Source organism: Salmo trutta, chromosome 2 (genome assembly GCF_901001165.1).
Source record: "Salmo trutta chromosome 2, fSalTru1.1, whole genome shotgun sequence".
Lineage (NCBI taxonomy): Eukaryota > Metazoa > Chordata > Actinopteri > Salmoniformes > Salmonidae > Salmo > Salmo trutta.
Window position 1 is genome coordinate 55,171,327 of NC_042958.1, and position 27,019 is coordinate 55,198,345.

At 42.7% G+C, this 27,019-nt stretch overlaps 4 protein-coding genes across 4 annotated transcripts; all 4 read right to left on the reverse strand.

Annotated features, from left to right (window-relative positions):
- Nucleotides 1-6,818: 6,818 nt before the first annotated feature.
- LOC115157657 (retinol-binding protein 3) lies at nucleotides 6,819-10,818 on the reverse strand. Its single transcript, XM_029706094.1, has 4 exons — nucleotides 8,987-10,818; nucleotides 8,618-8,808; nucleotides 7,989-8,131; nucleotides 6,819-7,868 (listed from the first exon to the last, which is right to left on the reverse strand). The coding sequence occupies exons 1-4, from the start codon at nucleotides 10,169-10,171 to the stop codon at nucleotides 7,540-7,542; spliced, it is 1,848 nt and encodes a 615-aa protein (XP_029561954.1). The 5' UTR covers nucleotides 10,172-10,818; the 3' UTR covers nucleotides 6,819-7,539.
- An 88-nt stretch (nucleotides 10,819-10,906) lies between these two features.
- Nucleotides 10,907-16,174, reverse strand: irbpl (interphotoreceptor retinoid-binding protein like). The gene has a single exon (XM_029706126.1). It carries the CDS (start codon nucleotides 14,776-14,778, stop codon nucleotides 12,007-12,009), a length of 2,772 nt encoding a protein of 923 aa, XP_029561986.1. The 5' UTR covers nucleotides 14,779-16,174; the 3' UTR covers nucleotides 10,907-12,006.
- Nucleotides 16,175-17,507: 1,333 nt separating this feature from the next.
- Nucleotides 17,508-20,695, reverse strand: LOC115157670 (growth/differentiation factor 2). The gene is made up of 2 exons (XM_029706114.1): nucleotides 20,151-20,695; nucleotides 17,508-18,643 (listed from the first exon to the last, which is right to left on the reverse strand). Exons 1-2 carry the CDS (start codon nucleotides 20,497-20,499, stop codon nucleotides 17,742-17,744), a joined length of 1,251 nt encoding a protein of 416 aa, XP_029561974.1. The 5' UTR covers nucleotides 20,500-20,695; the 3' UTR covers nucleotides 17,508-17,741.
- A 615-nt stretch (nucleotides 20,696-21,310) lies between these two features.
- On the reverse strand, nucleotides 21,311-26,887 carry LOC115157663 (growth/differentiation factor 10-like). Its single transcript, XM_029706107.1, has 3 exons — nucleotides 26,193-26,887; nucleotides 24,516-25,411; nucleotides 21,311-23,060 (listed from the first exon to the last, which is right to left on the reverse strand). Exons 1-3 carry the CDS (start codon nucleotides 26,449-26,451, stop codon nucleotides 22,869-22,871), a joined length of 1,347 nt encoding a protein of 448 aa, XP_029561967.1. The 5' UTR covers nucleotides 26,452-26,887; the 3' UTR covers nucleotides 21,311-22,868.
- Between the last annotated feature and the right edge of the window lie 132 nt (nucleotides 26,888-27,019).

The window sequence follows — 27,019 nt, forward strand, 5'->3', positions numbered from 1 at the left end:
CTCTGACAAATATTGGATGGGCGGTGAAGGCGAATATACCATACCAAAACTTGCAGCACTTTGTTCTCCTTTGAAAACGTAGAAAATAATTTGTTCAGAGATTTTACTCTCCGATATCATCCTGTCATATTCGCATGCATGATAAAACAATCGTGGAGTATTTGAGTAACAAATCTAAAATGTTTCAATGTGTTAGAATATATGTGGATAATTCACAAAAATGCAAGTTTCCTGTGAAAATTGTAAAAATAATTTGGGTTAAAAAAGCTAAGTGGAGACGTGCAATGTTAAGAACTGGCAGCTCGGGAACAAATATGGCAGAAATGAACCAGGTTTCATATTTCTGCCTAGAGAAAAAAAATGAAAAAAGGTCGAGATTCCGTCTTGCAACTCCCTCTTAAGAAGCTAACTTTGGAGAAACATATGCCTGCCTATAAAACGACAAAGAAATGATGAGCTGCAGCATCCACTGACATCTTAACACCAAAATCCCATCTGTCCAGAATGTTATTGTAGGCTAATAGAGTACCACAGTATGAGTCATTATACCCAGAAAACCTAGCGGTCAAACAAGGAAATGGTTCCAATCGTTTTCCCACCATTTTTCCCATAGGGGATTTTAGAAACACTTAAAATAAGGGCTGAGTTTCTTGTAGGCTTACCCTGGCTTGACATTTTGATAACCGTTTAAATCTCTATAGGACAATGTGACTTTTATCAATATATTTGCCTGTATTTACCCCCCCATGAAATGCTAATTAGCTGTTAATGTGGCTATCATAAAGAACTACAAATGCCATGATGATCTGGGCGAAAATTCCAAATCGAGGCAAAGGTAAGAATCTCTGGATTAATTATCTAATGTTAGCTACATTTAATAATGAATAAATTGGCAACATTTCTTTCAATTGATAATTCTGTGAACTGTTGTGTGCAAGTTTTCAATTGACAATCCCTATTAGCAAAGGTCTCAGCTAGAGATGACGTGCAGGAGCTTGCAGGGATTTGTAGTCTTGCATGATGCCTACTTTGATGCTATTTAGCATTTTAGAATCAGAGAGTAAATAGAGCCGAATATATTGATTAAAGTCAACTTGTCCGAGAGAGATTTACATGATTATCGAAATGTAACGCCACAATAAGCATACACGAAACACAGTTTTAGGTGTTTTGAAAATTCCCTATAAAAATAAATGAATGGTGGAAAATGTATTAGGAACCATCATGGGCTCCAGAGTGGCGCAGCAGTCTAAGGGACTGCATCTCAGTGCAAGAGGCGTCACTACAGTCCCTGGTTCGAATCCAGGCTGTATCACACCCGGCCGTGATTGGGAGTCCCATATGGCGGCGTACTATTGGCCCAGCGTTGTCCGGGTTTGGCCGGGGTAGGCCGTCATTGTAAATAAGAATTTGTTCTTAACCGACTTACCTAGTTAAATAAAAAATCCCTGTTTGACTGCTAGGTGTTATGGTATTATGACACATCCACTGTTGGGCTCTATTGAGTACCATGGTATGAGTCATAAGGATAAAATAATAGCCAATCAATGTTGAGCTGAACTGAGTGAGCTGAACTGTGAATGGTCCTGGAGCACCAAAAAAAGTGTAATGGGAAGCTAGTTTGGATTTGGCTTCACTCCAATCACATCACATCGAGAGCAATATGTCATTGACAGAAACAACTTCAATTGTTGCATCTCGTTGTGTTGTTGTCCTTTGGTGGCTAGCTAGCTAAAATTGGCCATTTCCTAAATTAGCCATGGATGAAGATGGACTCGTGGTTTTACTTAATTCTCTGTACTGGCCAATGATTATAACAGCAATTCTGATCCAACCATAAATTCACACATTGTGCCCCTGGCCTGAGAGGATGGACGTTCAATATGTAGCTAGATGTAGAAGGCTAATGTTAACTTGCTAATGTTGCCCAAGAATGGAATTTAGGCTGGCGAGCAAGCATTTTAGCCAGGTAGCCTAGGACAACAAAAATGTAAGTGTGTACTGTATGACGGCATCACAGACCATTTCATCAACATGAAAGAGAGGAGGATGGCATTGGCGTTTCTCTTCAAGTAGGGTGAGTCAACATCTACTTGCACGAACGCACAAACACACACAAGCGGAAATAAATCACAACCATGAACAGCCACATCATATTGATCTTGCGTTTTTTAAATTGTTTTTGGCATCTTTTAGTTGTCTTTGTATTATACTACGCATAGGGGATTTGATGTTAAAATGTTGAAATTGAAATGGTGCTGGAATAGTGGAGGCAGCTCCTGTTTTCTTTGCGACTTGCGGTAACTCTCTGTGGTTCTAAATCAATAGTTTAGTAGTCCGAGTACCAACTTCGTTGACCATGCTGTAGGTCATGTAGCTGTTTGTTACATGCAATATGCTTTGTGGACTTCACCTGACAGAGGTTGCTCTCCAGTTTTGTGATGAAACAAATACGTGGTTGAATTTATTCTGCCACTGTGTCTTCTTATTGTCTCGTCCTTATGCCTATATATCATGGTCGCAAGGTATATAAACTAACAGGTTATAGAGCAAACAATGCAATTATCACAATACAGTGCCTTGCGAAAGTATACGGCCCCCTTGAACTTTTCAACCTTTTGCCACATTTCAGGCTTCAAACATAAAGATATAAAACTGTAATTTTTTGTGAAGAATCAACAACAAGTGGGACACAATTATGAAGTGGAACGAAATTTATTGGATATTTCAAACTTTTTTAACAAATGAAAAACGGAAAAATTGTCCGTGCAAAATTATTCAGCCCCCTTAAGTTAATACTTTGTAGCGCCACCTTTTGCTGCGATTACAGCTGTAAGTCGCCTGGGGTATGTCTCTATCAGTTTTGCACATCGAGAGACTGAAATTTTTGCCCATTCCTCCTTGCAAAACAGCTCGAGCTCAGTGAGGTTGGATGGAGAGCGTTTGTGAACAGCAGTTTTCCGTTCTTTCCACAGATTCTCGATTGTATTCAGGTCTGGACTTTGACTTGGCCATTCTAACACCTGGATATGTTTATTTGTGAACCATTCCATTGTAGATTTTGCTTTATGTTTTGGATCATTGTCTTGTTGGAAGACAAATCTCCGTCCCAGTCTCAGGTCTTTTGCAGACTCCATCAGGTTTTCTTCCAGAATGGTCCTGTATTTGGCTCCATCCATCTTCCCATCAATTTTAACCATCTTCCCTGCCACTGCTGAAGAAAAGCAGGCCCAAACCATGATGCTGCCACCACCATGTTTGACAGTGGGGATGGTGTGTCCAGGGTGATGAGCTGTGTTGCTTTTACGCCAAACATAACGTTTTGCATTGTTGCCAAAAAGTTCGATTTTGGTTTCATCTGACCAGAGCACCTTCTTCCACATGTTTGGTGTGTCTCCCAGGTGGCTAGTGGCAAACTTTAAACGACACTTTTTATGGATATCTTTAAGAAATGGCTTTCTTCTTGCCACTCTTCCATAAAGGCCAGATTTGTGCAGTATACGACTGATTGTTGTCCTATGGACAGAGTCTCCCACCTCAGCTGTAGATCTCTGCAGTTCATCCAGAGTGATCATGGGCCTCTTGGCTGCATCTCTGATCAGTCTTCTCCTTGTATGAGCTGAAAGTTTAGAGGGACGTCCGGGTCTTCGTAGATTTGCAGTGGTCTGATAATCCTTCCATTTCAATATTATCGCTTGCACAGTGCTCCTTGGGATGTTTAAAGCTTGGGAAATCTTTTTGTATCCAAATCCGGCTTTAAACTTCTCCACAACAGTATCTCGGACCTGCCTGGTGTGTTCCTTGTTCTTCATGATGCTCTCTGCGCTTTAAACGGACCTCTGAGACTATCACAGAGCAGGTGCATTTATACGGAGACTTGATTACACACAGGTGGATTCTATTTATCATCATTAGTCATTTAGGTCAACATTGGATCATTCAGAGATCCTCACTGAACTTCTGGAGAGAGTTTGCTGCACTGAAAGTAAAGGGGCTGAATAATTTTGCATGCCCAATTTTTCATTTTTTTATTTGTTAAAAAAGTTTGAAATATCCAATACATTTCGTTCCACTTCATGATTGTGTCCCACTTGTTGTTGATTCTTCACAAAAAATTACAGTTTTATATCTTTATGTTTGAAGCCTGAAATGTGGCAAAAGGTCGAAAAGTTCAAGGGGGCCGAATACTTTCGCAAGGCACTGTACATACTGCAGGTTGTAATATGGCTTTTCTTTCTGGCTTGGCTTCCCCAGTGATTTTACATACTCACCGTTACTGTGCATATAACTACCCTTTTCACAGCTCATCCCAGCATAAGACTAGTCTGATTAATCAGACTGTAATACACAATGAATTTGTATATACAGCCTGAAACTAATGGCTGAACAATCCTATAACTGTTCTTTACAAGCCAGAATGTGTAATAAAATTACATTTAAAGGTGCACTATGCAGAAAGCGCGTCGTCATGTCCTGTTTGCAAAAATGTGAATAGTTCGCCTAATTTCAGTTTATGTGACAAAACAAGCAAGTATAGTGTGGAGATGCTAAAACGAAACGTAAGAATGGGAAGCACAGAAATACTGCACATAGAAGAGATCTACCACTTCTTAGACATGCTTTCATTGAGAATGACAGATCTACAACTCACATTTCTATGTGAATTTGGTCATGTCGCCCAACTGGTTACATATTACAGCTTTAAACTCTACCGGTTGTCTGTGCTGTTTGTCCTTCAGCTGGTCAAAATGTTAAAAAAAAAATCCCCAGGAAAGTATTGTTTACCCAACTTTTTAGAGAACCTGTAGGTATAGGCTATGGTTCCGTTCGGCACCATGGTTAAGCTAGTTTTATATTGTATATGCGGTTTTCTCTCATCAATAGCTATTGAACTAATAAGCATGTCACGAAAATAAGAAAATAATATTCTTGGGCTGTTATGTTTTCCCACCTTGGTGGGCTCACGCAAGGATGACAGGTAAGGCCTATTGTCTAATCAAGAAATCCCCAAATATCCCTTTAAGAGATAAACATGGTAATGCTTTCACTGATTGCACATAAAGGAAGATAGTTCCTACATGATAGTGTGCTTGCTTTGTTATCCAACTGATCTTGTGTCCTTTCTGTCATCCTGTGAACCCCGTTCATTGCTGCTTGCAGCTATATTTATTGTTTCTTTATACTTCTCTAGACAAACAAAGTTAATAGATTTATTCAAGATAAAATCTCACCTCCTGTAGGTTACCACTGACTTGTAACCTACCTTATCCCTTGTTTACTGGGCTGGCCCTTCCAGTTAATTAGCACTGTGGAATGATGTGACTATGTAATTAGCCTACACATTTATAATGACATGCAATTACTGGGACTGTAATGAACACATGTTGATTGGCACATTCTCATCCTCTCTCAGAGGCTGAATGTCGAAGAGCCAAGCAGGCAGAAGCTGTAGTGATGTCTATAGTATTTAATCCATAGCCAGCAAGCTGCTGCAGGTACCACAAGAGTCAGCTGTAAAGCAAAATTACGCCTCCAGAGACAAGTAAAGCAAGAATTATCAAATGAAAGTGATGACTACAGGAAAACTGGATGTCTGTCTTAACATGTATTTCTACATTAATCATTTTTCCCATTACTCTATTTAGGCGTATGACAAGCTTACCTTTTCACACAATGGAAACATACAGTACAGTGCACACAGTACATGAAACACAGAACACACACACACACATACTGTACACACACACACACACACACACACACACACACACACACACACACACACAAACACACACACACATACACAGCTAAACTTTAGCTACTGTATGTGGTCTGTGATTAGCTTCATTCATTAGCTTCATTCATCTCTTCATTCAAAGACTCAATCATGGACACTCTTGCTGACAGTTGAGGCTGCTTTGCGTGATGTATTGTTGTCTCTACCTTCTTGCCCTTTGTACTGTTTGTCTGTGCCCTATAATGTTTGTACCATGTTTTGTGCTGCTACCATGTTGTGTTGCTACCATGTTGTCATGTTGTGTTGCTACCATGCTGTGTTGTCATGTGTTGCTGCCTGGCTGTTTTGTTGTCTTAGGTCTCTCTTTATGTAGTGTTGGGTTGTCTCTCTTGTCCACTGTCCCTTGGCTCTGCACGTGTTTATGTACGGTGGTATTCCCTGCATACCGTATCCTGTTAAATCCTTGTGTTTTGAAAATGTGCTTGCCAAAAGCTGGTCTGTTCTCTCTCTCTCTCTCTCACTGATCAGTATCTGTATGTGCCTCTGAGATGTTACAGCTGCACTGCCATCTCCTGGGTGGAATGGATTTGCATCCCAGTGGTTGAATAGAATGGTGTAGATTGAAAAGGGACAAAGGGAGTAAATTGAATTATATTGGCTGATTAATATATCCTCTAACAGAATACTAATAAACTGTGTTTGTGTATTACAGACCAAGTTGAAACTGCAGAAAGCAACTAGAATAGGTAAGTATTACTTGAATTGACAGACGGATAATTGTTCTCAGGTTTCATCTGAATGAGTAGTTTTAATAAAATGCTTTTGCTGCTTAGAGCTGAATACAGTTTATCTCTGGCATAATCTCACTAATTTGTTGGTTTGGATTATTACAAGAGGCTGTAATGGAAAGTCGTGTAACAATGGCTGGGATTGATTCCATTTTGTTGGTGTGTTTAATTGCCATCGGGAGAAAATCTGGTAGGAATTGTAGTAATTCTAATGTGTTTGGTGTTATATAAAATAAAAAGCTGCTTGGTTTTCTCGATCAACTCCTAACCTCTGTTATAAAACAATACACAGATTTATTATTGTGTTTCCATTGCCTTTATTGTGTCCCACCATTGGAATTGATACAACCCAAATGTCCTCACATGGCAAGTCACTGTGTATGGACACAACACTACTTCCCATACACAGCAAAAAGACCCTGCATCAAATTTAAGAGTGCTTCCCCAACAGACAGGACAATTTGTTTGTAAAGGTCCTAACAATGTTACTTGAAATTATATAAGAATATCGTAGGAAAAGCAAATATGTCATTAAAAATATTTCAGCGTTTGATCCAATGCTGCTTTTTAAACTAGTTTCAGCTTTCCTGTTCTCGCACAATTTACAATTCACATTCTTTTTGACAGCCAAAGATCGAAGCTGCTTTGACAAATCATTGCCACAAAGGCTAGTGGATCAGTAACTCAAACACAAACATAGTTTCTGAACCACTCCTTTAAGAGTCACATTTCAGTATAACATTTAAAATCACTCACACTTTCTTAAATCATTCTGCAATCACAGTAGTTTTCAGAAGTAAAAACTATAAGTAAAAACAAACCACAATCTGGTTCAGAACCTCTCACATTTTCTTGCAAAACGAGAACAGGCTACAGAAAGAAGGCTTAGGTGCAGAGGCTGGTTGCCTAAATTTGGTCAATTACATGTAACGGTACCCTACGCACTGCTCTCCTCTCCTCTGAGAACATAAGATCCTAAACGCCTTTGGCTGCCAACATCCTCGGTCAGAGACTTCACTTCTTTGCACCGGTGAAGTGCTTGTTGAGGATGCCCTTGGCGGTGTCCAGGGCTGCATCGGCGGGCACGGGGATGTGAGGGGTGACCCCGGCCCCCTCCCAAGCGGGGCCCTGGGCTGTGTCTGAATGGGTGGTGGGGATACTCAGGAACACATCACTGTCGCCCACGCGGAAGGTCTCAGGGGGGTGTGAGGCACCGTTGGTTGTCTCGCCCACGATCATGGCCCGACCATGCTTCTTCATGATGTAGACAAACTCCTCGGCGGCGCCGGCCGTGGCTCTGCTGGTCAAGATGATCAGGCTCTTCTTGGAGCCATACCTCACACCTGAGAGAGAAGATGAGAGTCATTTTCATCTGCTGACAGCGCACAGTTGTGTTCTGCTTAATCCAAATCGATAAACTCATTATACAGTGCACATTATGAAACTTGGGATTTTTTTTAAACCTGTGAGCTCAGGTAGAGTCCACAGCTCCTTAGTGGTGCCAGACGGTCTGTCGTACAGTTTGTCCAGCAAAACCTGCTTGTCTGCATCAAAGAAGTAGGAGCAGAAGCCCGGAATGGCAGTAGTGGCCCCGCCAACGTTGTTCCTGCAAAATCAATTATACAAACTCATTCAATATAAAAGATGAACATGTTGTAAATAAAACCTTTCCCTATGGTGCAACTGTCCCCATTTAACCCAACTAAATGGTAAGCCACTATGTAACTCTGTTCATCTTGGTGAACATAAATATGTTTCTCTAGTTGCTATGCTCGTAATTTGAGCTTTGATTTTCACTATAAAGAGAAGTTCTTCAGATGTAGGATCTTAATTTGAGCCAGTTTGCCACAGCAGAAAAATAATCATGCAGCAACAGTAAATGTGAATTATTATGGGGATTATAATTAATGAACATTTTTGTAGGGGTTGATACATTTTTCATAAGGGAAAATCAAGTGTGAAATGTCAAATTGGAAATTACAAACTTCAGAAGCCTTTTTAAACCTCATATACACTACTAGTTTTACATGTCCTGCATTGCAGGAAAGTTCTTCTGCAACGGTGTGAACAAATTAAGATCCTACATCTGTACCTGAGATCAACAATCAGAGCGTCAGTGTTAACAACTTTGTTCCACACATGCTCCACGATGATCTGGGCAATGGCCTGAACCTCCTCGAAGTTACCAAACATGTCAAAGCGCAGGTAGCCAATGTTGTTCTCAAACAGATCCGTGTGGAAGGAGACCTTGATGAGCTCAATGAACATCTCTGGAGATGGGTTCTGAAATCAACATAAATGTCTCAAAATTGTCCCCTTAATTAATACTGAAATTCAACATAATTTCTTTTCAGGCAAATATTAATAAAAAACAAGTTGCTCTCTGATTCACAAAAGTATTCTCTGTAGATAAATGTATTACATAGGCTAGAAATACAATACAACATCAAAAGTGTCTTACCATTGGTGGCAGGGGTGGGATGTTGTGTGTGGTCTTCAGGCACTTGTCTCCAGACAGTGTCATGAGGTCAGCGGAGAGTTTAGTCTCCAGAGCCACCTTTGAAGAGATCAAGTTGTAGTCACTGCTCGCTGCTGCCAGCTTCTCTGCAACGTCCGCTCCGACATTCTCAAAGGCGTAGTTGTCGGCCACCAGAGCGCCAGTTGCCTCGAGAATGGCAGGGATCTCGGCACGGAGGTTAATGATCTTAATGGCAACGGCCACGGCATCTTCAGCATCGACCTCAACATCAGGCGTCACGCCGGTGACCTCCCAAGACTTCCCTGTGATGGGGTTGATGGACTTAGCCGAGGGCACTGTGACATAGAAGTCTGTGTCCCCAATCTTGATCTTGTCAATTTTCACGGAACCGCCAGCGGTTTTCTCCCCAACGATTGTGGCTCTCTTGAGGTTCTTCAGACAGTAGGCGACGTCCTCTGCAATTCCCTTGGTGTTTGCACTAGTCAGGATGACGAGGGATTTCTTGGTTCCGTACCTCTCGCCCAGCAGTTTGGGCATGGACCACATCTCGGTGGTGGTGTCGGAGGGACGGTCGTACACACTGTCGATGTGAATCAGAGGCTCGGCGTCGGTGAAATAAGACACAATGTATGGGATGCCCGACAGATCCCCGCTGCCTGTGTAGCGGAGGTCAAAGATCAGAGCGGACGTGGGCAGAATCTTTTTCCAGACCAGCTCCAGGAGGAGGGTGCCGATCTTGTCGGCCAACTCCTCCCCGATGATGTGGTCGATCCTCAGGTAGCCGATGTTGCCCTCTAAGACCTCCAGCTTAATGGAGCTCTGGAGCACGCCGATAAGCTGGTCCGGTGGCAGGGGTGGCAGGGCAGGGGCCACCGCAGGGACGTAGTTGGGCTCATTGGAGATGACCAGTCGGGGGTCGTTGATGGTACTCTGGACCCCGCCGGTCAGCACAGAGGCGAGAGTGTCGGGGTCGGGGATGCTGAGGATCTCTGTGTTGCTGCTTGCAGCGTCGATGGCCTCCTGCATGCCAGTCAGCTTCTCCGGAGAGCAGTAGTTGTCCAGGAGAATTTTAGCCATGTCTACAATCAGGTCGGGTGCAAAAGCGCTGTGGATGGCAACATTGCCGAAGACCAGCACCGATGCCAACAAGAGGAGAGACTTTGCCATCTTGTCGGGTTTCTAGATTGTAGTAAACCACAGTAGTAGCTGCTCTGCGGTGGAACGTACGTCTGCAAAGAGGTCCTTGGTCAAATGAGACTGTTTCTCCTGAAAGTTTCTGTTAACACACACAAGGATTTTCCTCACAATAAACCTTTAATCGTATTATCCCGAGTACTTTGGTAAGACAATAACAAGCTAACAATGTAGGTGCAACATGTTACCCAAGATGTAGATGTTAAATATATATTTGTTGCTATGCATGTGAGGTAAGGTTTGACTAGACACAAATATCGGCTGTGATTATACTTGGTAGAAATATTCACATTACTGTATACATTTATGAATATTTTTCATTTGAAGAAAGAATCTCACTGATTGAAGATCAATGTTAACTAGATAAATAAATATATATATACATGTTTTGTACCTTATAATTAGGCCTTCTGTTGGTCAGTAAGTTGATTTTAAGTGTAATATTACCTGTGACTGTCCTTATACCATATTTAGGATTCTAATCTCACACAGCATTATCCTTAGAATATAGAATTTATACTTAGAACATAGAATTTATACTTAGGACATAGAACATACTTAGAACATAGAACTTATACTTAGAATTTATACTTAAAACTTACAACATAAAATAGTCAAGTCGTCCACCCCCTCCCCTTTCTTAATTTCCCATTGGCTGACCCAATATTATGGTCTGTAAATATGACATTGAGCTCTGAACAGTTCATCTCAGGTAATCAATAACTCACAAGTTTATTTAACGGTTTAATGTTGATTAAAAATCAAATGAAACTTACCAGGAACCAATAACATTTGCTCTACAGTTATATTCAACCTACTATACCAGCGTAAAATAGAACATTTGTGTTTTCTCTTCTAAACTACAGTATATGTGTTCCATCGGGGCATGACACTATTCATCATTTCTTGTGGACAGACTACGTAAACATAAATGGTACCGTAGATCTGTCATGATAAAAAGGGATGCTCTTCGTTCCGGTTCCGATCCTTGTTCTATAGTCTTTTCTCCTAACATGTGTGAGCCCAGAGCTTAATCAAGCATTTGACCAATTACGTGAATCTAGGTTAACTGATATTACACTATTCATAATGTGTTCATGTGGTTATCATTGATGCTATTACACAGTTGGAGAACTGAGTACAGTAGTTCACTACAGGTTTGTATGGGGAATGCTCCCTCTACTGACTGGCTAAAGACTCTTCTACATTGCATGACTTAACAAATGAAGAAAAGGACAAATAACAAATGCAGATTAATATAGAAGTATAAAGTATTTGCGATAATCAAATAAAGTACATGATAGTACAATGAAATGAAATGTCAACCCTGTCTCCTCACCCATATTTAGGCCAACATAAAATGTAGCTCAAAGAGTTACATCAAAGAGATTAAAAATACATTTAGATATTCATAAAATATAAACAAGAGGATTTACTTCTAAATCTAATCCAATTTTTCAAATAAAATGATGCACAGAGGGGTTGGTCAAATTCATCGAAGGCAACTCATTTCATCCCAGTGCTGCGACAGTTATTGATCTGTATATTTTCAGGTGCAAAAAGAACGCTTTCATAAGGTGCGTAAATAATAATGTGCAATCTACTGTTTTAAGATTTCGAATAAGAGAACCAAAATAGCTTTCCTTGGGGTGGATATATAATACCACAGATATATTATGTCAGGTTACAGAAAAATTATGATAATAAATAACATTTCTGTTAGAAATTACACAGGAAAAATAACATAATTCCAAATACAGGACAAACAAAGTTAACATTTAAAGGAAAGAGAAATTAAAACATGATCACTATTTCCCTTTATCTTGCTTTAAAAGCCTGGATGCAATGATTCTCTGTGCAACACTCAGAGCATCATTTGCCTGGGCAGCAACGTGTGGCTCGACCCCAGAGACACTCCACACCTTCCCAGTAACAGCACTCAGGACCACCTGGTTAGGTATGGAAGCATACAGGATACTATTCCCGATCTGGTAAGTGCCGCTGGACAGGGACCCTCCGATGGTCGGCTCTCCAATCACCTTCGCCCTGTTCAGGTCCTTCATGGCCCGCGTGAACACCTCAGCAGCTGACCCTGTCATTTGACTAGTGAGGATGTAGATATCCTTGGTGGAGCCGTACCTCTGACCCTGGATCTGAGGCAGGGTCATGACCTCGGTCATGGTGGTTGTAGAGCGGTCAAAGACGGTGTAAAGGTGCCTCAGGGGCTCAGCATCAAAGAAGTAGGTACAGAGAAGCGGTATGGCTGTGGAGTAACCACCTGTGTTGTATCTCATGTCGATGATCATTGTGTCTGTGTTCACCAGCTTGCTCCACACCAGTTTGATCAACTGAGGGCCAATGGCTCTCATCACTTCTATGTCTGCCATCATATCGAACCTCAGATAGCCCACGTTCCCGGGCATCACCTCGATCTTGAACAGCGTGTCAATGATGTAACCCACCTCCTGAGCTGTCGGGATTTTTGGCATGTCATGCAGAGACTCGGGTTCGATGTCGCAGTAGAATATGTGCAGTCGGTGGTCGCCTGACGTCTCCTGGAGGTCAGCTGTTAACTGGAATGCCAGAGACTCATAGTCGACCACCGATCGATATGAGCCCTCGGCCCATTTGGTGAGTAGCACTCTACTGAGCTTGTTGGCGACCTCAGGGATGGCATAGTGTACTTCCAAGAGCTCCCCTGTCCCCTCCACCAGTGACAGAACCTCCTTGTGAAATTCTATTATCTCATGGGCGTGGTCCACGGCCTCCTCAGCAAGCACTATGGCATCGGGGACCACGCCTCCACCTAGCCAGCACTCCCCGTTGTTGTCTATGAAGTTTATGAAGGGGACGGTGATGACAATGTCTGTGTCTTCCACCTGGAATGACTTGGAGTGCATCAGGGTCCCAGATGTGATTTCCCCGATGAGGGTGCCACGGTGCAGCGACTGCATCAGATAAGCAAATTCCTCCCCTGCACTGGCGGTATAGTGACTAGTCAGGATGTACACTCCACGTTTAGACCCGTAGGGTGGGCCTAGGAGGCCGGAAAGTGTGTTAAACTCAGTGGTGGTGTTCTGGATCCTGTCGTATATGGTGAAGAAGTGGAACTGTTGTGACGGGTCTTGGAGGAAAGAGAGCAGGATGCCCATGGAAGCTGAGGACCCGCCTGTGTTGTATCGCAGGTCGATGATGAGGTTCTCTGTGTCTTTGAGGGCCTCCCAGATTTTTTGGGCAATCTGCTCTCCTAATTTGGCCATCACTGACACGTCTCCAAACTTGTCGAAGCGGAGATAACCAGTGTTTCCAGTTAGGATGCGTACTTTGAAGACTGTATCCACCAGCTTCCTGAGAAATGCTGGATCACCTGGTATGTTCTCAGGTTCAATGTCTTCCTCAATGATAACCGGGTGATCTTGGGTCAGTTTGATCATCAGACGAGGGTCCTCTGACACAGACTGCAGTTCGTTGTTGAGTTTATTCGCCAGGTCCTCCTCTGAAATGACAGAGAAGAAATCAGTGGATTCCAGATGTTGAAGGAAAGCCGGTACTCTGTCTGTGAATGAGTAGTACTGCCTGATGATGTCAGAGACACTCTGGATGGCCCTTGGAATGGCACTCCTGACCGCCAGTAGATTTTGGGCGTTAGCAACAGCCTCCTTGGCATTGATATTTACAGAGGGAGATACTCCACTCACTTCCCAGCTTTGGCCTGTTATTGGGTTCACTGACCTGGCCACTGGAATTGTGATGTAGAATCCAGAATCTCCTATTCTTATCTTCTCCACTTTCACTGACCCCCCGGCTGACCTCTCTCCAACAATGTTCGCCCTCTTCAAATGCTTCAGAGTGTAGGCAACTGCCTCAGCCGCACCCATAGTACGCTTACTGGTTAATACGATGAGGTCCTTTTGCTTTCCGTACCGCTCTCCCATGATAGATGACATAGTCCACAGCTCCTTAGTGGTGTTGGAGGGTCGATCGAACACAGTGTCAATGTGAATGAGAGGTTCTGGGTCGGAGAAGTAGGAGATGATGAACGGGACTCCGGACAGCTCCCCAGCTGTGCTGTAGCGCAGGTCAAAGATTAACGAGGAGGTGTTGGCGACCTTGTTCCAGACGTTGTCCCGGAGCAGCGGGCCAAGCTTGGTGGCCGTCTCCTCCCCTATGATCTGGTCGATCCTCAGGTAACCCACGTTGTTCTTCAGGACCTCCAGCTTCACAGAGTTCCTGACCAGACGGATGAGCTGCTCAGTGGGGAGAGAAGGGAGGGCGGGCGGCATGACTGGGACAAAGTTTGGCTCGAAGGACACAGTTAGTCGAGGGTCATTGAGTGCACCCTGCACGCCAACCGTCAGCACAGATGCCAAGGTCTTGCGGTCATATATTTTGAGGATTTCTCCACTGTTGATGGCTTGCTGAATGGCCTCCTGCATGCCGACCAGATTCTCAGGGAAGCAGTAGTTGTTGAGTAGAATTTTTGCCATGTCCAGCACCAGAGCAGGCTGGAACGAAGAGCTGCCAAAGAGAACATGGTAAAGAAGCACCAGCAGTGCTGGTGAGAACCGACCTCCTGCCATTACTGTGGAGAATGTTATATTTTATCTGTGTTATCCTGCTTTTTTGTCCATTCATTCAGAGGGGCAGTCCGTTGTTAAGAGAGAATGTTTTAACCACCAGGTTTTGGACAGCAACAATGACGTAAGAGGCTTTTGTTCCCAATAAACCTTTAATCGTATTATCTGCGGTGCATCCGCCAGACAGTAACAGATAAAAATGTTTAATTGGAGATGTTACATCAAAGGTATTATAATATACATATTTGGGGATGCCACAGGATTATTGGAGTTTCCCTTTTCCGCTTGCTTTATTTCATTTGTTTTATTACTGTGAATGCTTCTGTGTGGATGTACAGTATTTCGTTTTAGGCATCAAATACAAAACCTTTGCATTCCATATTCTTTTTTGGAATTTCTATGATATGCACTACCATGTCATACTCATTTTCTTGAAAAAGGGGATGAGATATGACAAGAGATTAGGTCAGATTAAAGAAGTGAAAGACTAACGGATTAGTATGAAAACCCCATGTGAAAGTCACAATCACTTATGAAAGCATTGTGGTTTGGCCAGGTGGAGAATATGGCCATGCTTTGTGAGGTCATGTCTGGGGCACGGAGTGGATGACACGATTACACCGTTTGTGTTCACGTGTGTATTCCTGATACGCTGCCTTAAACACAGAATGCACGATGGAAACTGAAGATTCAACAGCAATGATTATAAAAATGAACATGAATTACCATTTGTTTGAAACTACTTATATATTCACTATTTACATTGCATGTTTGTGTCCAGATTTTCACTCATTGATTTGAATGGCATTTCCCCTGTGTTAATTTATCAACGGTGAATATAATTTAGGGTTGAGTGAGTTCAACACTGAAATTTATCACTGGGAATTTTTACATCACAGAATTACGCAACTACATATCGTCTAATGCTGCAGCACGGTGTGTACCGTTAATCTTGCCTTAACTTCTAATACCCATTCTTACATAAACCCGTCTGGCGATTCCTCATGACCAATCAGGACCTGGAATCTCATTTTAAGACTCTGGTACATTGTTCACTGTGTCATTTGGGAGGGTTAGTGTTATCCGTGATCCTTGGGACGTCCCTATCCTAAACCCTAACCTTAATCCCTACCCTAACCCTAACCTTACCCATAACCATTACCTAAGCCTAACCTTAACCCTAACCATTTTAATGGGGTAGGGACGTCCCAAGGATCCAGAAAGCAAGGACCTTCTGGAGCGTAAAGATTTCCCTACACTGGAACTAAGGGGCCTAGCCCGAACCATGAAAAACAGCCCCATCCGCCAAAACCAGATTCGTCCATCCATCGAGCCAGATGGTGAAGCGTGATTTATCATTCCATAGAAGGCATTTCCACTGCTCCAGAGTCCAATGGTGGCGATCTTTACACCACTCCAGCCAACGCTTGGCATTGTGCATGGTGATCTTGTGTGTGGCTGCTCGGCCATTGAAACCCATTTCATGAAGCTCCCGACGAACAGTTCTTGTGCTGACGCTGCTTCCAGAGACAGTTTGGAACTCGGTAGTGAGTGTTGCAACCCGAGGACAGATGATTTATACACGCTACGCACTTCAGCACTCAGCAGTCCCGTTCTGTGAGCTTGTGTGGCCTACCACCTCGCGGCTGAGCCGTTGTTGCTCCTAGATGTTTTGACTTCACTATAACAGCAGGGCAGACCAGGGCAGCTCGAGCAGGGCAGAAATTGACTAACTGATTTGTTGGAAAGGTGGTATCCTATGACGGTGCCACGTTGAAAGTCACTGAGCTCTTCAGTAAGGCCATTCTACTGCCAATGTTTGTCTATGGAGATTGCGTGGCTGCGTGCTCGATTTTATACACCTGTCAGCAACAGGTGTGGCTGAAATAGCCGAATCCACTAATTTGACAGGGTTCCACATACTTTTGTATATATAGTGTATATTAAGACTGGGCTATATTTGTTTTTACTGTGAAGCGGTGATGTAAGTGTCTACATCTAGGCTTCCTCATCCCCTGACAAATATTTGCTTCATTGGGACGGGAACCATCACCTCTTATTAGAATACATTGATGTGTATTGACTATTGTGCATTGACTAATGTTCACAACTGAAGTATGTCGGGATCAACATGTACTTAATATTTAGATATGTGTGCAATATTTTAGTTGAATAATTACAAAAACAGTCAAAAGAAAATGTAAGGAATGAATGAAGGAGTAAGACATATATATATATATATATATATATACACATAAAAATACAGTTTATTGTCCACCACCATTAGAGGGCGCTCTTTACACATTATTCAAAGAAGAAATTCATCCCCAAAAGTTGAACTTTAGAAATTCTAAATTAATATAAATTTATACAGTAGAACATATTTAGCGGAGAAATACACTGTTATGCTATAGAGCAGTTTCTGCCTCTAATATGAAACTAATGAGAACACTACATGTTTAATTCAAATTAATAATTTAGAAGTCATAATCATCATTTTTATTTAACCTTTATTTAACTAGGCAAGTCAGTTAAGAACAAATTCTTATTTACAATGACGGCCTATCCCGGCCAAACCCGGACGATGCACGCCCTGTGGGACTCACAATCACGGCCGGATGTGATACAGCCTGGATTCGAACCAGGTACTGTAGTGACGCCTCTTGCGTATACTACAGATATGCCCTCTTATAAAAAATACGTTCAAAATTTACTCTTTTCGATTATGATCATTTTGTTATAAATATCAAACAATTGATGAACACTGACTTCATAATAGATCCAATTTATCATCTCTTTTGTTTTCTAAAACCATTACAATAATGATAAATAGTTAATAAAAACTGAATTACAGGTTTTATTAATATATTTTCTGAGCTTATACTAAATAAAATAACTCAAAAGCATCTTACAACAGGAATGTACAGATTTACAGTAAAGGGGACCACCATGGATGTTACCTCTTACTACCTACATCCACACTCTGCCACCTTCATCTCCTCATACATCTGTCGCAAGGTGATGACACCATTCTCCTGGTACATGACCGGGATTGGGGCCAGTTTTGTGGGAACGCAACATGCCATGTTGGCTTTTTTGGGGTTCTTGAGATTGACCAGGGTTTGGATGAGGGCGTGTTTGGAAGGGGTCATGTCCTCAGTCAGGGGGTAGTAACACACCCCTCTACACTCAAAGGCGTCATACTCAGGGGGCGCTACGATCCACTGGTCCCAGCCGATATCTTTGAATTTGACGCGCATGGAGGTCCGTCGGCAGTAGCTGGTGTCCCCCTGCCTCTTCCGCCTGGGGTGTAGGTCCACAAGGATCTCATTGAAGTCGGGCCCTTGCCAGTCGCTCCCTGAGAAGACCGTCTCTTCCTCATGGACTATCTCCTCCCTCAGCTCCTTCTTGGCCTCTCTCTTCCTGCTCCCCAGGTCATCAGAGAAGACAATCAAAGCAGCTGACTGGTTATCCCCCGCACCCACGCTCACGTCAAAACTTCCGCCTTTGAAAGGCCCACAGTCCCACCTGTCGACCACCACCTCAAATGCACTGGCCCCACGGCCTGATTTGACCCAACTCTGGATGGCGGTGGTCACATCGAAAGCTTCCCAAGAGTGATGGGCCCCAACGACCTCTTTCCCATTCACAAAGTGGGCTGTGACATTGTTTCCTTTATACTCCACTTCATAGACCTTTATGGAAGCCCCGATCTGATTGGTGGAGGTTGAGGCTGAGGTCGCCCTATTATCCAGCAGGGTGAATAGCCTGAGTTCCGCCATGGTGACCTCTTCGTGATTTGGGACAGTTACATTGAACAGCAGTCTGTGTTTTGACTTGGTTCCATTTTTTGCAGAGTGACTAACATCTGAGAAAGTAGGCAACAAGCATACGCAGTTTCATATTTGATGTCACTTATTTGAATCAATAGCCTTAGAGGCACACAGGCTTGCTTAATAAGCATACAGTACTAACATAATGCCTTAAGAAGTATTCACACCTCTTGACTTTTTCCACATTTTGTTGTGTTACAGCCTGAATTGTGTATTGTTTAAATGGAGATGTATGTCACTGATCTATACACAATAGCCCATAATGTCAAAGTGGATTTTTGTTTGTAGAAAAAAAAATGGTTAGAAAAAATTTATATATGATAAGCTGAAATGTCTTCAGTCAATAAGCATTAAACCCCGTTGTTATGGCAAGCCTTTGTTATGGTAGTCACTACAGATATACAAGTATCCATCCTAATTCAGTTGCCAGAGAGGAAGGAAACTGCTCAGGGCTTTCACCATGAGCCAATGATGATTTTAAAACAGTTACAGAGTTTAATGGTTGTGATACTGTATGACAAAACTGAGGATGGCTCAACAACATTGTAGTTACTCCACAATACTAATCTAAATGAGTGAAAAGAAGGAAGCCTGTACAGAACAAAATATTACAAAACATGAATCCTGTTTGCAACAAGGCATGTAAGTAATACTGTAAAAAATGTGGCAGAGAAATAAATGTTTTGGTCTGAATACAAAGTGTTATGTTTAGGACATATCCAACACAACGCATTACTGAGTACCACTCTTCGTATTTTCAAGCATGGTGGTGGCTGCATCATGTTATGGGCATGCTTGTTATCGGCAAGGACTAAGGGAGTTTTTGGGGATAAAAAGATACGGAATACAGCTAAGCACAGGCAAAGCCCTAGAGGAAAACCTGGTTCAATCTTCTTTCCAACAGACACCGGGAGACAAATGTATCTTTCAGCAGGACAATAACCTAAAACACAAGGCCAAATCTACTCTGGAGTTGCTTACCAAGACGACATAGAATTGTCCTGAGTGACTTAGTTACAGTTTTGACTTAAATCAGCTTGAAAATCTATGGCAAGACTTGAAAATGGCTTTCTGACAATGATCAACAACCAATTTGACAGAGATCGAAGAATTTAAAAAAGAATAATGGGCAAATATTGTACAATCCAGGTGTGCAAAGCTCTTAGAGACTTACTCAAAAAGACTCACAGCTGTAATCGCTGCCAAAGGTGTTTCTAACATGTATTGTCTCAGGGGGATGAATACTTACCTAATCAAGATATATGAGTGTTTTAGTTTTCCTAAATATTTCATAAATGTTTGAATTTTTCTTCCATGTTAACATTACAGAGTATTTTATGTAGATCTTTGATCAAAAATTTCAATTAAATCCATTGTAATCCCACTTTGTAACAACTAATTGTCCAAAAAGTCAAGGGGTGTGAGTACTTCTGAATACTTTCTGAAGCCACTGTATGTATGTAAATGTTGTGATAACTGATAAAAAACATGTGACATAAGTCTTGCCCCAAATATTCCTGTTTGACTTGCCTATGTACATACCTTGAACGGCGAAGCTGCGAATTACATCAGAACGAGGCATAGCGTACTTGTCGGAGGCATACTTGTCGTACAGTTCAATCATGAATGGCGGTGGGTATATCTTGCTGTGCTCTTGTGGGACATCTGATAAGTTGAGTTTTCTCAGAAACCCTTCCTTCATGTTTCCCAGAAAGCTCTGTAACCTGGAGTCCATTTCCTCCTCTTCAACCAGGTCCTGATTGGAAGTCTCAGCGAAGCCCTCTGGATCTTCACTTTGGAGGACATCGTTCAATGACTTGCATCTACAGGACCCCGTGGATACCAGCAAAGTCAGACACATCTGGAAGAAGAAACGCCTTGAGCATTGCATCTTCAGAGCAAATCCTTCCCAATCAACACGCTTTACCTTCCCAGTTCCCACTATGTATTTAACATGGACTTTGGGTGACAATCTGTTGAAATTGAGATTCTTCTATGTTAGAGCTGGGGTCCACTCCCATGTTCTAGAGTAAACAGTAGCCTGGTTTCAACCAAAATAGTAGCACAGCCATTCTTATCTCGACAATTGATACTGTATCTTCATTTGGGCCTTGTTATCATTAGGGCGCTTGCCGTTAATGAATATTCTGTAAACATTTGACAGACAAACTGCGATAATGAGAGAGGCGCTGGAAATTGCGAGACTACTGACAAACACTTTGCTAAATTCTTCCCACTTGCTTCCCACTCGCGGGTCATAGTTTGAGGCCGACAGAAATCACCATAAGTTAGGAGAGGCAGAAAAAAACATAGTGAGGACTTTCCCATATTGATACAGGACATGTTTTCTTCAGAGTCTTTCAGATACATAAGCAATAAAGATGTCAAACTAACACATTTGCTTAGAAATGTTAGTTACAGGTTAAATTGGCAGCACTCAATATTACAAGGGGAATTATTTGTGTAGAACACCTTCTTCATCACCAGTACACACAGTGGCTAGGATCCAGTGACATCCGAGGCCAATGTATCTGAGGACATTGGCCTGAGTCCTGGCACTTTCCAACAGTGTGTTTGTCTCTCTCACACATTCAGGCAGACCCCCCTCCCCCCCATCTGTGGGATATCTTTATGAGTAAAGGCCAGTTAAATATCCTCTGACATGCATTTTCCGTTGAGGAATGCACCAGATAAACAAGTGATTTGGTGATTAAGGTACTTTCTTTATTTGAGTCTGAAATGAGTAACGCATTCCTATTTCCTAAACATTCCTGTCATTCTAATATTAGCTGCTTGACTAATTCTGTAAATATCAGTTTTTCACATCAGATCTTTTTCAGTGCTGATCTGATTGGTCAAAAGACCAACTAGTGAAAAAAAGATCAGAATTGGGCAGCCTGTGTAAACGCAGCCTATGAGGACTCTGGACAAGGTCATCATAAAATTATTACAACCCCACCCAATCTCCCAGGGTTCTCATTATACACTTTATCTAGCATTCAGTTTATTTCCATTTAAGTTTTGAGTCAATCTAGGCCATATTTGATCAAAACCGGACAAAGCCTAAACAAAGGATAAATGCACAATTCACAATGTTGGAATAGAAATTACATAGCACAATATTCTCAAGACTTTTGTGGTAGTTTGACATTAATCAACTACAGTATGATGCTGAAAATGTTGAATGTAATAACTTTGCACTAGTGGTCTATAAGAAACCAGAAATTAAGCTCTCACGATCTTTCCGTCAATAACATCAAAACAATCAATATCAGGTCTACCTCTTCAAATGGCCATTTTTGAAAAACGATTTTCTATTTCAAAACAGCAGGTGGCAGGAATGTGCTGTCTATCTCCATTTTCTTCGCTGAATATGATGACAATGGATTCCTGATTCAAACTTATGCAAACATGACATTTTATCTTCCACAAAACATCACAGTATGCATACTGTCAGAAAACAACATGGAATTATTTATTATAACAGTACATTCTCTCATGTATTAACCATTTATTTTGACAGATTAATTCAAACTGCACAACTAGTGAACACTACAGGCAAAACATAGTTTAAGATCCCAGCAATTATTTACAGAAATAAGTCTTATTTAGTTGTATTAGTTACATTATTATTTACAGAGGTTCAGCTTTTGAGTCTTGTACCGTATGAAGACATCATATCTAAAGCTCACCTGAGTCCAATAGTCTAAGTGCAGCAGTGGAGGCTGGTGGGAGGAGCAATAGGAGGACGGGCTCATTGCAATAGCTGAAACTGAGTAAATGGAACTGAGTCGCACATGTTGTTTCCATGTGTTTGATAGCGTTCCATCTATTCCATTCAAGCCATTGCAAGGAGCCCGTCCTCCTGTAGCTCTTCCCACCAGCCTCCATCGAAGTCCAGTACATGGCAATAGGGTCCATCATTTGAGTTACTTTGGAATCCGTGTATACATCAGGAGCTCTGGATGGCTGAACACTTGGAACTGACAGTGATACAGGCCCAAATTCAACTACAGTTGAGCTGCAGAATGACAAAGAAATGTCTGTGTGTATCACACTAATCTGATTGTCAGACTCTGCATCTCGCCACCCGAAACCCTTATTTATAATCCAGCTCTCCCTCCATAGTGGGTTTATCCATTGCAGCCTCATCCAAAGATGTCTGTCTTTTTTACTGTACTGACTGAATTTCTCTTCTGCTCCACTCTGTCTGATTCATTGTACTCTGGCTCATGCATTATGCATTGAGCCTCCTTGGTTCTACTGGCAGGCGCAGGTCTCCACAGACATGTTGGGGTAAACCTTCAACACCATGTTCCGGCTGGGGTCCAGGAAGAGAACACTCAGAGAGCTCATCCTGTCCGGAACACAGCAGGGCTCCGGAATGCCGTGAACGATTCCCACCGCCCTCACAATGCTTTGGATGGTGGCGTGGTTCGAGGGCCGGGCAACCTGGGAGCCAGAGAGGGAAAGAAGCTGGAGTTAAGAGGGATTCTCTTTCACAAGGGAGTATGATGATGACATCACATTTGTCAGGCATGTACACTATATATACAAAATATGTGGACACTACTTCAAATCAGTGGATTGGTTATTTCAGCCACAACCATTGCTGACCGGTGTATAAAATCTAGCACACCGCCATGCAATCTCCATAGACAAACATTGGCAGTAGAATGGCCTTACTGAAGAGCTCAGTGACTTTCAATGTGGCACTGTCATAGGATGCCACATTGTCAATGTGAGGAACAAGTCAGTTCCTCACATTTCTACCCTGCTAGAGCTGCCCCGGTCATCTGTAAGTGCTGTTATTGTGAAGTGGAAACGTCTAAGAGCAACAACAGCTCAGCCGCGAAGTGGTAGGCCACACAAGCTCACAGAACGGGACCGCCGAGTGCTGAAACACGTAAATATCATCTGTTCTCGGTTGCAACATTTACTATCGAGTTCCAAACTGCCTCTGGAAGCAACGTCAGCATAAGAACTGTTCGTCGGGAGCTTAATGAAATGGGTTTCCATGGTCGGGTAGCCACAAACAAGCCTAAGATCAGCATGCACAATGCCAAGCGTCAGCTGGAGTGGTGTAAAGCTCGCCACCATTGGACTCTGGAGCAGTGGAAATGCCATCTCTGGAGTGATGAATCACGCTTCACCATCTGGCAGTTTGACGGACGAATCTGGGTTTGGCAGATGCCAGGAGAACGCTACTTGCCCCAATGCATAGTGCCAACTGTAAAGTTTGGTAGATGAGGAATAATGGTTTGGGGCTGTTTTTCCTGGTTCAGGCTAGGCCCCTTAGTTCCAGTGAAGGGAAATCTTAACGCTACAGCATACAATTACATTCTAGACGATTCTGTGCTTCCAACTTTGTGGCACAGTTTAGGGAACACCCTTTCCTGTTTCAGCATGACAATTCCCCCGTGCACAAACCGAGGTCCATACAGAAATGGTTTGTCGAGATCGGTGTGGAGGAAGTTGACTGGCCTGCACAGAGCCCTGACCTCAACCCCACTGAACATCTTTGGGATGAATTGGAACGCAGACTGCGAGCCAGGTCTAATCCCCCAACATCCGTGCCCGACCTCACTAACGCTATTGTGTGGCTGAATGGAAGCACGTCCCTGCAGCAATGTTCCAACATCTAGTGGAAAGCCTTCCCAGAAGAGTGGAGGCTGTTATAACACCAAAGGGGGGACCAACTCCATATTAATGCCCATAATTTTGGAATGAGATGTTCGACGAGCAGGTGTCTACATACTTTTGGTCATGTAGTGTATTTAATCCAGCATGCCCTTCGTCATCTGATCAATTAAAGCAATTCCAAGCATCTTTTCAAGACAATGGAACATTTTATTTATTAAATAAATACTGCATGACACACTGAAGTGAAACACTACGCTAACTTACCTTAGGAATAGGAAATCCGCAGGTGCCTGCACAGTAGTAGGCATCAAAGGCTTTCGGGGCTAGCACCCACTCGCTCCAGCCGATGTCTGCAAAGTCCACTCTCAGATAGCGTCGGGCGCAGACCCTGGGCTCACTCCACTGTCTCCTGCGAGCTTTCTTCATGGTCCTCTCATCAAAACTCAGCACCTGGGGCTTATTCAACCCCTCACTGCTCTCCTGGCCATGCTTTTGCCCATCTTTCATTGAGGGCTTGATCTTGGGAGCCAAATAAGTGCTCTCCCATAGCTCATGGCTCTTCAGGGTGTTGAACTGGACCTCAGGCAGGTCATTGTCCAGTATTTGGTCCAGGGGGGACAATGCTTCTCTTTTCAGCCTAGAGGCTGGAGGAGATTCGTTGGATGATCGGGTGGGCTCCTCGCCAGAAGGGAAAGGCCCGTACCTCTGCAAGGTCATGGCCACGCTGTTGGGCTCAGATATGGCCATGTCATTGGCATACGCCAGGACGTACGGTAGGCTGGCTGGAGAAAGGTGCTCCTGGTTCCTCTGTGGCTTCATCCCGAAGTCAAACTCTGCGGTAATGAGGAAGACTCCCAGGATGCGGGCCTCTTTGACTACAGCGGAGACATCCCTTGTCTGCCAGGACCCTCTCCTGGGAGGGGGCAGGGTGACATTGCCCAGCAGGGAGGCAAAGGCAGAGTTTGGGGACGTTCCTCGGAAGAGGAGCTGGGACGGCGGATGCCACTGGAGACGACAGGAAGCGCTTCGGGAGCGCCGGCAGATCCAGGGTCGGTGGCGGGGACGCTGGTCCAGGAAGTGGAATGTTGCGGACAGGATGTCCTCCGACTCCTGGATGGAGGACAGGTTGAAATGGAACCACACACTGTTCTTGGAGACTCCTGCAAAAAAAAAAAAGACAAGACAATGGAAAGATGTGTGGTGACAGCATTTTCAATTCTAAACCTTATTTTTCAATGTAGCTTACTTTCAACTGTTTTTTCTGCAAACTATAATGTCATAAAAACAATGAATGATTAGCTGTGGTTGAAATAGCATCACATACGGCAGATTATAGCGCATGCAACCAGATGGCATGATAACGATCTGATTGCAATACACAACATTTAGATTACAATAAACAATCATCTTAATTTCATCCCTTGACTCCCACTGCTGTTTGAAATATAAACATTGCCCCTGAAAAGGTCTCAGACATGTGGAAATGCTTAGGAGCGCACGAGAAGAAGTTTCCATGTGCCTCTAAAGGCGTCATAATCGGCTTTGGTCTAATATGTCGTGGATATTAACAGTAGCCTATACTCTCTGATCACATGGAGCTTGTATCAAGTAGTGACAGGGCGTGGGGGTGCTTATATTAAACACATTCAGTAGCTGAACTTTATGTATTATGTATTTTTTACGTTTTGCTCTTGCAAAATTATATTTATGTCACTGTACGGTTCCAACTGATATAGGCTACTGTAGCTGCTGCATCCTACCTACAGCAGCCCGTCACTTCATATTAGGTTATGTGATATTACAGTGTCATGCAGTAACATATACACATATAATAATAATACATTTTATGTAGCAGACGGCTTTCGGGACACTCAGGGACATCTTACATTAAAAAGGCCTACATAAAATCTACTGCAGTACATAGGGCAGGAGAACACTCACCTGGAATAGCCTTAAAACTTCTAACTGTATTTTCGTCTCGATAGCGTTGTGGTTCCTTACTGTACTTTTCATAGACTTTAAACATATTGATGGAGACCATGTCCCGCCGTGCGCTTTCGCGCGAGGAGGTGCCATCGGTAGTTTCGTGGATATCGCTGTCCTGCTGCGTAATTTCGAATGGTTCCTCTGATAAAACTTCCCCGATACCGGAATGAAAAAATAACATCAAATGCACCAGATGTAATAATATCTTCGTCATATTTTCGATGCAAAACGAGTTATTCCATCAAGTACCGTCTTTCTTTAGTGTTTGAATGTGCCAAAATGTGAGAAAAATCCTCCACAGCTCTCGGCAGTGCAATTCCAGGACGCGCTTGATTAGTTGTTTTTCTTTTTACTCATATGTAGATTAGAGGTCAACATTTAAAATGGTAAGTCTATGGCAAACTTCACAGCGTATTGCTCCACACTGTTTTCTTACTAACAGAGAGACTAGGGGGTAGACTACTGTTTTAGCAGTGACAGATGGTGACGCTTTGCAGCGCCCAGCCAACGAGAGAGTCCGCAGATCTCCCTCATTGTAGAATAACTGTATGTGCTAGCTGCTGTTAAATTTACAGTGCTTTAGATATTGCAACTATGAAAACAGGAATTATATTCTATTATTATTAAAGGTTTTCATACATCATTTAAAAAAAACATTTACACTCTAACCTAATGAATTAAATTCATTTTGACTGTTTGAACTGTAATGCCTATTTCGTTCCATTCTAGATAACCATAGGCATGATGATCACATAATGACTGGGGCACAGGGCACTCCCTTG